This window comes from Barbus barbus (genome assembly GCF_936440315.1).
Source record: "Barbus barbus genome assembly, chromosome: 39".
NCBI lineage: Eukaryota > Metazoa > Chordata > Actinopteri > Cypriniformes > Cyprinidae > Barbus > Barbus barbus.
Window position 1 is genome coordinate 825,428 of NC_136717.1, and position 12,136 is coordinate 837,563.

Below are 12,136 nucleotides of genomic sequence, written 5' to 3' on the forward strand. Positions count from 1 at the left end.
AAAGTGGAAATAAGTATTTAATAAATTAAGTAATTAATTAATATATGTGACCCTGGAGCACAAAACCAGTCTCAAGTCACTGGGGTATATTTGTAGCAATAGCCAACAATACATTGTATGGGTCAAAATTATACATTTCTCTTTTATGACAAAAATCATTAGGATATTAAGATCATGTTCCATGAAGATATTTTGTAAATTTCCTACCGTAAATATATCAAAACTTCATTTTTGATTAGTAATATGCATTGCTAAGAACTTCATTTGAACAACTTTAAAGGAGATTTTCTCAATATTTAGATTTGTTTGCTCCCTCAGATTCCAGATTTTCTAATAGTTGTATCTCAGACAAATATTGTCCTATCATAACAAACCATACATCAATGGTGTAGAAATCTCAATTTTGAAAAAATTAACCCTTATGACTGGTTTTGTGCTCCAGGGTCACATATGTGGAAAAATATAATACACAAATACTCTTTTTAAACGTTTGTTTGTGTATTTATTTAGATAGGTTAGTAGCTTTGGCACTACACACCAAACATGCCTGTTTTGAAGTTTAGACAGAATCTTATATTAGTCAGACATAATGTATTTAAATATGTATTTCACCAAGAATAAAACTCTCACACGTTTTATTATTTGTATGTGTTTTTCATGTGTATATATATATATATATATATATATATATATATATATATATATTTCGGATTGTAGACGCAGCAGGGTGTGAAAAGGACTTTTATTTTGATGTGGTACCATGACGTCATAAGGCTGCGCCGCACGTCTGTTGTGGTTCGGCTGAAGAAAGGTTTGTTTTTATTCATTTAAAGTGTTTAAATAGATTCGAAGCATTCAGTCTATTAATAGTAAAAAGATTCAGTGATTCGAATCACGCCTGCTGCTCAAAACGGAGGCTGTGTTTGAAATGGCATACTAGCTTACTGCATACTACTTACTGCCCAGTACACAGTGCATACTGCCTACTATTTTTTAAAGAATAGTGTGTGAAACAGTATACAATAAGCAACAAATATTTCAGTGTAGTATGCTTGTTTGTCACATGACAAACATAAACATTAATTCAGCACAGCTGTGAAGGTTGTTACCTTACAAACTAATGTGCTAACTATTCTTTTACAAAGGCTTGTTATTAAGGCTTCATATTAATAAACAATATTGAACTCATTTCATAATTGAATAACTTTACAGAGGCTATGGACTGAACTGAATGAGCTGTCTTTAACTGAACAATATGTTTGGCAGTTACACTAAGTGGAAAAAGTGATATAATCTAATTACACTAAGTGCAAATAATGATAAATTAAGTTTACACTAAAATAGCAGCATTTTCTTTAGCAACAGGTGTGTAAATAGTAGTTAGGTGGCAGATATTTATACTGTAGTACATTATAAAACAGTATGCAATAACATATTAGACAATAACATTTTAGAGTAAATTATCATAAATTTTATTTGATGAACGCCACTTTATTGGGACAAACCTACTAACAGCTAAGCACACTGTATTATTAATGTGGTGTTTAATCTCCACTTTTCAAATATTGACTTATTTTTTTATTGAAAATAAATGCCTTTCTGATCTGGTATGTGATGGGAAAGGAGTTGCACGAGTTTGAGAAAAGCCGAAATGGAACTCGTATCAACAGCAGCTGGTATCTGTTACTCTCTCCGCCGCTGATTCTACAGAAATACACGTGTCTTCAGCAGAGCTGTTTATCACAGACAGGCATTGGTGGCCGGAGTTCATGGAAATAGCCTCTGACAACAAATTGGTCTTTAGAGTAAATACACTCTAAGAGCTGTTTGCATCGGAATTTAATTCTGTTTGCTTAATTGAAATATTAATTCTAGTTATATAATTTATTTATATATTATATTACTGCAATATTAATATTATTATGTAATATCTTTGAAACGTATAAAACGCTATAGAGGTAAAGGTGACATCATTTGACTTGATCGGAAAAGTGATTAAAGTACAATTTATGTCCTACAAATGATATTGTTTTTAAATGCACAGCGATAGTTTGTAGTTTACATGTATGTGTATAAATGTGCATATACAAGTGTAACATTTATAATTATTATTCCCCGCCTCCAGTTCACTCACGCGTTTGAAGATGAAAGGTCACATGGAGTGCGTTGCATTCTGGGAAACAGTACCCCACGCAGCGTCTTCAGATGCATACATCAAATTTCAGCAAATATAGCAGGTAATCCGGGCATTCCATGCATACTGAAAATTCACATACTATTCACACAGCATACTGCAGTATAGTAGGAGTTGTATGATAGTATGCCATTCAGAACACAGCTTCTGTACTGACTTCAGTGTACTTGAGTTATATTTAGCAGATTCTGGCAAATATAGTAGGTCATCCGGGTATTTCATGCATACAGCAAATGTGCATACTATGAGCAGCATACATACTGCATGTTGCAGAAATAGTGAGAGTAGTATGATAGTATGGCATTTCGAACACAGCCGGAGTTAAAGAGCAAACAAACACACACCTGTATTAATCAATGACAACTTTAAACAAATGTGTTCATGAAAGTGTCATCTGTACTAATATATTAACCATTAAATGCCTAATATTAATCAAACTAAATATCAAGAGTCTAATTTCTTAATTTGATCTTTATTAATGAATTGGCATAGTTTGTGTGTGTTTCAGCTGAAGGCCATTAGCTCTCAGTTTGACTGACTCCAGTGATCTAGGGAGCTGATCGAGACTGTTAATTATTCTCATCTTAAACAGGACTCAGAAAAACTCCTGAAGAAACAGCTCAGATCCACACAACACTGTTATAAAGATGGAGTTTATTAAAGAGGAGAGAGAAGACATGAAGATCGAAGAAACATTCAGAGTCAAGCATGAAGATACTGAGACACAAACAGGTTGGTTTTTATTCTCAAAGCTGAATTGTTTTGTCCTGTTCATTCATTTGCTATTAACAGGTGTTTCTGTTCCATGACCTGCAGCTTTCTCTCTTATCTTCAGCTTCTTTTAAAGGGGTCATGCATCAGTTATTCTTCAAATGTTCTTATATTGTTATTAGGATTTCTACATCAAAGCTCTCATAATTTAGAAATAAAAGACTATTTTCTGATCTGATTTAAACACTACAGAGTTGTGTCCTATTTAATTAAATGTAAATGGCCACTGCTACAGTAACATCTTTGCATATGAAATAAGAAACTACATGTGGAAGTCTTTTAATAATAATAATAGTTTATTTGTAATGCATCTTTCTCAAGCACAAGGCGCTACAACATGTACAAAATAAACTAACAAATCAAACTAAAATACATATCAAAAATAGAATCACAGTAGTAAATCATAAATTAAAAACTTTACTAAAAAGATTTCTTAAGAAGTTTTGTAAAACAACTTTTACCTTTGCTGCCGTACCATGGGTGCAGCAGGCGCAGTGATATTACGCAGCACCTGAAAGTAGTCCCTAGCTAGGTAACTAGTTATGATACAGCTAGGGACTACTTTCAGGTGCTGTGTAATATCATTGCGCCTGCTGCACTCATGGTACGGCAGCAAAGTTCCTTGATTATTACGCCGGAATGAGAGTATAGTTCCTAGCCATATCGGCCTAGAAAATCACAACTTTTAATTTTCCATCGGTCTTAGTGCACGATGTAACTACAGAAGACTCAAGTTTTAAATGGGAAAATTATCGAAACTCTTTGGTCATTTTTGAGCGAGATGCTAATGGTCTAATCCGATTCAATGATCTATGCTAAGCTAAGCTAAAAGTGGTTGAATGGATTAAAAAAACGGTAAAACTCAACTGTTTAACTCTAGGGGAGTTGGAAAATAAGCCTCTTTTCAAAAAAAGTGGAGTGTTCCTTTAAATGACCCTTGGCCCACAGAACACGACGGTGCTTCTGGACCATGTTCACATATGGCTTCCTTTTTGCATGATAGCGCTTTAGTTGGCATCTGCAGATGGCACGGCGGATTGTGTTTACAGACAGTAGTTTCTGGAAGTATTCCTGGGCCCATTTAGTAATGTTAATGACAGACTCATGCCGATGAGTGATGCAGTATCATCTGAGGGCCCGAAGACCACGGGCATCCAACAAAGGTTTTTGGCCTTGTCCCTTACGCACAGAGATTTCTCCAGTTTCTCTGAATCTTTTGAAGATGTTATGCATTGTAGATGATGAGATTTGCAAAGCCTTTGCAATTTGACGTTGAGGAACATTGTTTTTTAAAGGATTCCACAATCTTTTTACACACTCTTTCACAGATTAGAGAGCCTCTGCCCATCTTTACTTCTGAGAGACTCTGCCTCTCTAAGACATCCCTTTTATAGCTGATCATGTTACAGACCCGATGTAATAATAATAATAATAATTCATTATTTATATAGTGCTTTTCTAGGCACTCAAAGAACTTTACATTGTGAGGGGGTATTTCCTCATTCACCACCAATGTGCAGCATCCACCTGGATGATGGGACGGCAGCCATATTGCGCCAGAAAGCCAAACACACACCAGTTTATTGGTGGAGAGGAGACATAGTGATGAAACCAATCAGTAGATATGGGGATGATTAGGAGGCCATGATGATCAGAGGCCAATGGGCAAATTTGGTCAGGATGCCGAGGTCACACCTCTACTCTTTTCGAAAGACATGCTGGGATTTTTAATGACCACAGAGAGTCAGAACCACGGTTTAACATCTTATCAGAAAGGCGGTGCTTTTTGACAGTATAGTGTCCCCGTCACTATACTGGGGCATTAGGACCCACACAGACCACAGGGTGAGCACCCCCTGCTGGCCTCACTAACACCTCTTCCAGCAGAAACCTAGTTTTCCCAGGAGGTCTCCCATCCATCTACTGACCAGGCTCAACCCTGCTTAGCTTCAGTGGGCAACCGGTCTTGGGCTGCAGGATAATATGGCTGCCAGCTACAGTGTATTGTCAATGAACTTATTTAGTTGCTAGATGTTCTCCCAGTTGAATCTTTTAAAAAAATTTTTTAGCACTTTGTTACCCCATGGCAACTTTTTTGAGACCTGTAGCAGGCATTAAATTTGAAATGAGCTTATTTAGTGGACAAGTGTAAAATTTCTCCATTTAAACATTTGTTATGTTCTCTATGTTCTATTCTAAATAAAATATTGGCTCATGTGATTTGAAAGTCTTTTAGCTTTCATTTTATTCAAATTTAAAAAACGTCCCAACATTTCTGGAATTCGGGTTGTATATGATTAAATTAATTAATTCTTGTCCACAAATACCAAAATAATTCTCGGGTCTGTGTTATCACAGCACAGATCTAATAGCACCTGAAGAAATGTATGTAATCATGATTAAATGATTACATGCACAGAAACATCTGTTTCTGTACTGCAATGGAGCTTAAATACTGACTGAATATGTTCAGAATTACTGAACATGGCTGAGAGGACAAAAATTTGTTTCAAATATTTTAGATGTAATCGGTAAATATGCGTTGTCCATAGTTAACCAGTTTTCCTTAGTCAAGCTGTTTCATACGTGGTTGATAACTGCCAGCTTAAAGTATTTGGGACATTTCCTAAAGAAAGCACAGAGTATCTAAATATCTAAATGTATTGATGTCTGTTGCTTTGTGCCATTAAAATGGGGTTAACTTGTATTGTTTTCTTTTTGCTTTAGACTTGATGTCACATAAAGTGGAGAGTCAAGAACGGAATGAAATGGAAGACAAAGATCAGTATGAGAAACATTGCGACTTCACTGGAGAAACCACCAATTTAAGTTGCTCAAAGACTAAAAAGACTTCTACACGAAAAAGAGCTCAAAAGACAAGAGCTAAAGGTAATTTCAGCTGCCAACAGTGTGGAAAGTTTTTCACTGTAAAAAGAAACCTTGAAGTTCATAATAGAATTCACACTGGAGAAAAGCCTTACAGCTGCCAACAATGTGGGAAATGTTTCATTAAAAAGGGAACCCTTACGGACCACATGAGAACTCACACCGGAGAGAGACCTTACACATGCCCTCAATGTGGAATAAGTTTCACTCAAAAAGGAATCCTTGAAAGGCACATTAGAATTCACACCGGAGAGAAGCCGTTTACCTGCCAGGAGTGTGGAAGAAGTTTCATTCGAAAAGGAAGTCTTAAAGGCCACATGAGAATTCATACTGGAGAGCAGCCTTACACATGTCCTCAATGTGGAAAGAGTTTTACACATAAACAAGCTCTTAATGTCCACATAAAAATTCACAAAGGAGAGAAGCCTTACATATGTGATGAGTGTGGAAGGAGTTTCTATCAACAAGGAGACCTCAAATTCCACATGAAGAGACACACTGGAGAGTGTCTTTTCACCTGCCAACAATGTGGAAAGAGTTTTACTAGAAAAGCAAACCTTGAAATCCACATGAGAATTCACACTGGAGAAAAGCCATTCATATGCCCTCAGTGTGGAAAGAGCTTCGATCAACAAGGAAACCTTAAAGTCCACCTGAGAATTCACACCGGAGAGAAACGTTTTACCTGCCAACAGTGTGGAAAGAGTTTCACTCAAAATGGAAACCTCAAAGCCCACATGAGGAGTCACTTAAGACAGAACAGTTTTATATGTCATGAGTGTGGAATGAGTTTCACGGACAGGAAGGAATATAAGAATCATGTAGTAACTCACACTGGAGAGACATGAGAATTCACTGTGAAGAGAAGCCTTTCACATGCTTCCCTGAGGAAGGAGTTTCAGATCTAAAGAAAACTTAACAGTCTCATGAGGCATTACAAGCCATTTACTTTAGAGATGCACCGACTGACTGGCCAGGGACCGGAATTAGACGATTTTTGGCATGATCGGCTCAGACCAGTGACCGGCCGGTCATTCCAGGCCAGTCTGTTTTGACGTCACACTTACGACGACTGATCATTTATGCTGTTACAGATGAGGCTCAAGCAGCCTGAGTGAGAGTGTGAGAGAGACTCATGCAGAAATCAAAGTAGTAAAAAAGGAAAGAAAGAAACTTATAATATAGGCTGATTTAGGTACGCAACATTGCATGACCAATGTTTCAATATGAGTGCAATGTGCTTTATACAATGGTAGTTCAATAAACAAGAAGTTAAAATGAATTGACTTACATTTCAGACACAGTATTGACTGTTTTTGCTCAGTTTCGGTGATGAATGTGGTTCCAATCAAAGCCACAGCAGAACTGTTTTGTATCTCTGAGCAACACAGCGGTGTTTCTTTACGGAACGAATACACGTTTTTGAACGAATCAAGTGAGTCAATGATTCAGTAAACTGTTCATAAAGAGGATCACTCACTGCTAGAGTGTAAAGTTGTTCTGATCACAACAAACTCAGAAACATGTGCCTTGTTCCTAGGAGATGTGTGACAAATGAAAACAATATGCTTTTTATAATTGGCTCAAAATATCAAACATTTTTGATCTCGGACGACTGGATATGATTTTCGTGCATTTGTATTCAGCCCCCCTGAGTCAATACTTTGTAGAACCACCTTTCGCTGCAATTACAGATTGGTATATGTTTCTACCAGCTTTGCACATCTAGAGTGAATTTTTTTCCCATTCTTCTTTGCAAGATAGCTCAAGCTCAGTAAGATTAAATGGAGAACATCTGTGAACAGCAATTTTCAAGTCTTGCCACAGATTCTCAATTGGAGTCAGGTCTGCCTTTGACTGGGTCATTCTAATACATGAATATGCTTTGATCTAAACCATTCCATTGTAGCTCTGGCTGTATGTTTAGGGTCGTTGTCCTGCTGGAAGGTGAAACTCCATCCCAGTTTCAAGTAGTTTGCAGACTCTAACAGCTTTTCTTCTAAGATTGCCCTGTATTTGGCTCTTCCCATCAACTCTGACCAGCTTCCCTGTTGAAGAAAAGCATCCCCACAACACGATGCTGCCACAGTGGGGATGGTGTGTTCAGGATGAAATGCAGTGTTAGTTTTCTGCCATTGAAATGAGTGAGTGAAGTGACATGTGGCCAAGTGTGGTGACCCATACTCGGAATTAGTGCTCTGCATTTAACCCATCCAAGTGCACACACACCTTGATCAAGGGTCTCAGTCGTGGTATTGAGGGTGGAGAGAGCGCTGGATATTCACTCCCCACCAACAATCCCGTCGGACCTGAGACTCGAACCCATGACCTTTGGGTTATAAATCCAACTCTCTATCCATTAGACCACGACTAAATTGAGCAAAAGAGTTCAATTTTGGTCTCATCTGACCAGAGCACCTTCTTCCACATGTTTGCTGTGTCTCCCACATGGCTTGGCAAACTGCAAACAGGACTTCTTATGGCTTTCTTCTTGCCACTCTTCCATAAAGGCTAGATTTGTGGCGTGCACGACTAATAGTTGTCCTGTGGACAGATTCTCCCACCTGAGCTGAGGATCTCTGCAGCTCCTCCAGAGTTACCATGGACCTCTTGGCTGCTTCTCTGATTAATGCTCTTCTTGGTGTGGCTTTGTAGTAGACGAGTCCGGGTGCTGGAATGACCTTCCTGCAGTCCAGATCTTTCATCTATAGAGAACATTTGGTGCATCATTAAACGAAAAATACGTCAAAGACGACCACAAACTCTTTAGCAACTGGAAACCTATATCAGGCAAGAATGGGAAAAAATTCCAACTACAGAAACTCATAACCTCGATGCCCAGACGTCTTCAAACTGTTTTGAACTAACCTGTTGACAATTCGGTAGAAATTGCTTCACCACACTCCTCTTACCAAACGGAACCCCCTACAAACTCTGTCTGTGCTGTAAAACCTTTAAACTTTAAGCATTTAATCATTTTCAACTTGCAAACAAAGCGTTCTCAATCCAACACCATAGTTTGTGTCAACAGATTTGTTCTACCTTGTGGGAAAAAAATGAAAATCACCTGTAATAGCATGGTGTAGCCATTAGATGGCTGTATAGCCAAATATATTTAGTGCTGCTATGTCATCCTTAGTTACTGAGCAATGTTTTCAGACAAAATTTTGACGCCCCTTCATTGCTTCATTGCTGTGCACTTTTTTCTTCTTTTTTTTTGTATTTTCTTATTTGTGTCTATTTCCCATTCATTTCCTATGGCGGCCATTTTTGACCGTAAACAACACAAGTGTGATTCTTTTTCGAATCAAGCCATAAAAGTCAGAGTTTCATACCATTCCAATGAAATAGCAATTTTAAAATTTCCAAACATTTTTTTTTTTCAGTCTAAAAAGACACCAGAGGGTTAAAAGGGCGGCGCTGTCCCAAGATGGTGAGCTCATTCCAGTGTTTGTCATCTCGGCATGGAAGAGATCTGGATTCCTTCTCTCGGTGACAGATCCTTAACACGCTATTGTTTTGTGCTTTAAAGATTGGTTTTCCTTACTTGCCTTATAGCATACCATATATATATATCACTCAAGAGCTCATGCTGTAGAAGTGTCTCGTTATAATTGTGCAGATTTTTGATCCCTAGATATTTTGTGTTTAGTGTTCATTTTGAATTGTTCACTTTTCGGAGCATAGGAGTGACCTGCCATTTAATTTTGTGGCGTTATTTGCAGTTTGTTTATTTGTAGGGAGGTAGGCATGTTTTTGTGTATTTTTTTGTTTTCTATTGGTTAGGGTAAAAAAGGCACTTCCAAAACTGTGGCAACAAAGATAGAAACATAATTTGTGTATTTAAAATGTGTATTTCCATCTCCATTGCAACAGTTTTGGACGCGTCTAAAATGACTGTACCCATGTACAAGTCATTGGTGTTTGGTGATGAGTTTTTGGCTCAAGGTCTGCATATAAAGTCACACCAGAGGAGTTCAGCTGGGATCAGGACTTGGCTTTCTGCAGACCAGTCAAGTTCTTCCACACTGACTCAATCAATCATGTCTTTTTGAACCGTGTCTTATACACAGAGGCACTGTTATGTTAGAATAGAAAAGGGTTCTGTCCAAACTGTTGCTATACAATTAGAAGCACACAATTCCCTAGAATATCATTATATGCTTAAACATTAAGATTTGTATTCATAGAAATTACTAAAGTAGTCAAACCTGTTCATTAGAAGGGGGTGCCAATACTTTTGGCAATATAGTGTATATATATCATATTATATATATTTATGTCACTTTATATCAAAACAAATTTTAATGTGTATAAATAAAAAATTGAACATCTATAAATACACTGAGAAAAACATATCTGACCATCCAGTAATGACTGTGTAAGAGAACAGAGTTTTGTTGTTTAGGTCATGTACAGCAGCAGTAACATGATATATCCTCCAGCACAGCTCTATATGCGCCGTGTTTGACCACAATCCACTCATTTATTTCTGAGAAATACTATGAATTTATAACAAAATATGAAGTGACTTCAGTTTAGCGTCAGGACGGACCAATCACAGTCGGGATGGTGTTTGTCATTTGAAGGTTTACAGGTGGTTCACAGGTGAAGCGAAACTAATGTTTGAGCTCGTCGTGTGATAAGACCTCATTTCTGCACTCTGTGAACCAAAGATTACAACTTCTGTCTTATTTATCGGTGAGTCCAGTATGTTCTTCTCATAATATGATGCTGTGTGTTTGTGTTTAGTACTTAAGTCGAGTTTACTGTGAGGTGTTTACTCAAGGACTCAGTTAATGAACAGCTAAAGTTTATCATAAAATGTGTTTATTATACATTTCTGTGAATTCTAATCCATTATGATTCACATCAGAGTCAACTGTTATATTTTCAGCTTTTACCCTGCTAGTAGTGAAAGTAGATGCATTTTCTGTTTACAAACAATTATGTATTTAATATTTACATGACATAGTACAGTGAAGGGCAGACGGGTAGATGAAGTTGTAGAGAGAGAATTCACCTTATTGTTCTCGTTAGATTGGGCGGGCCTTTTGTAAAATGTGTCTTTCTGCTATTTTTAACTGTACAAAACAGCTCGTTTTACTCCTTGATATTTCACACCGGTGTTCCTTACCATATTATATTAATGTATTGTCTTAATTATAAACACTGCTTTGTAGCACAAACAGTTTTGCAGTTTACTGCATCTTGCTATTCTTCCCGTGATCTCCCGCAGCAGGTAATGAACCAGAAGTCTCAGATATTAACAGAAAACAGCTCGCTTCTGCTTCTGCTTACTGATAAACAGTCCCACTGGATTATATTCACAACATTTCTTGTGTCGTTTTGCAATGAAAATATAAAATGTTTATTGCTTTTCTGACCTCAATAACCACTGGGTTGGGTCATTTACGAGAACACTGATAATAACTTATGTTTTTATGATTTGATGTGTACAGAGATATGAATGATGCAGGTATATGTGACTTCCCAGTGTTGCCAACTCATTTTCAGGGGAAGCTGCTAAAGGAAGGTTGATTTGTTGCTAAAAGACGTTGTGATGTCATTGCACGATGACATCATTGCGTTATTACGACGCAAAAATGTCACTACATCAAATCTCAGCAAAAAATTTTATATTTGTTAATTTAGATTTGTTTGTAAAATTATATAATGTTACAATATAAATAGGCTAACTATTACACTTACACAGTTTTGAACATTACAATTATTTATTTTTTTATTAGTAAACTAGTAAAACTACACATTCTGAACAATTCTAGTTTTAAGCAGTAAGCTAGTTAGTTAGTGTGCTACACGCTAAGAAAAGTCTTTAAAATTAGGGCACAATCTACTTGTTAATATTAAGGAATTTTGCAATATTAAGGAAAAAGTTGCTAGGGTAGTGTGAAAAGTTGCTGAATTTAGCAACAAAATTGTTAAGTTGGCAACACTGCTTTAATAACTGAAGCCTTTATCATATGATATCATCATGTTATTGAATGACCTTTCAGAAACACAAGTGTTGTCCTCTTAACCCTATAAAGCCTGTATCATTTTTGATGCATGAATTTCTCAAATAAAAAGATGAATAAAAGCCTGATGTATCCAGTATGCGACGAAACATAAAAACACATGCAAACTTTTTTCTTTCATATTTTGTTTAAAGGTTAAAAAACCTGTTGCCTTTAATTAAATAACAGTCCGAGAATCAAATATTTTTTAGTTTAGGCTTTACAGTGTTAATAACAAGTTAGTAGTTTTACAATATAATAAAAATAA

General features: G+C 36.8%; 1 protein-coding gene across 3 annotated transcripts; it reads left to right on the forward strand.

Moving 5' to 3' along the window:
* The first annotated feature begins 708 nt into the window (after window positions 1–708).
* Window positions 709–11,931, forward strand: LOC306858594 (uncharacterized protein). Of its 3 annotated transcripts, XM_079399192.1 has the most exons (5): window positions 753–811; window positions 2,126–2,237; window positions 2,787–2,926; window positions 5,693–5,854; window positions 9,238–11,931. In XM_079399192.1, the coding sequence occupies exons 3-5, from the start codon at window positions 2,842–2,844 to the stop codon at window positions 9,240–9,242; spliced, it is 252 nt and encodes an 83-aa protein (XP_079255318.1). In that variant the 5' UTR covers window positions 753–811; window positions 2,126–2,237; window positions 2,787–2,841; the 3' UTR covers window positions 9,243–11,931. The 3 variants fall into 3 exon arrangements, with proteins under 3 accessions (XP_079255317.1, XP_079255318.1, XP_079255316.1); XM_079399190.1 differs by lacking the exon at window positions 9,238–11,931 and having other exon boundaries at window positions 760–811; window positions 5,693–7,415; XM_079399191.1 differs by lacking the exons at window positions 2,126–2,237; window positions 9,238–11,931 and having other exon boundaries at window positions 709–811; window positions 5,693–7,142.
* Window positions 11,932–12,136: the final 205 nt, after the last annotated feature.

What these genes read in the sequence shown, in the direction of transcription:
- LOC306858594 (XM_079399191.1), top strand. Translation starts at nt 2,842, where the DNA reads ATGGAGTTTATTAAAGAGGAGAGAGAAGACATGAAGATCGAAGAAACA. An exon ending in AGATACTGAGACACAAACAG is followed by an intron (nt 2,927 to 5,692) that starts GTTGGTTTTTAT and finishes TTTTTGCTTTAG; the next exon opens with ACTTGATGTCACATAAAGTG.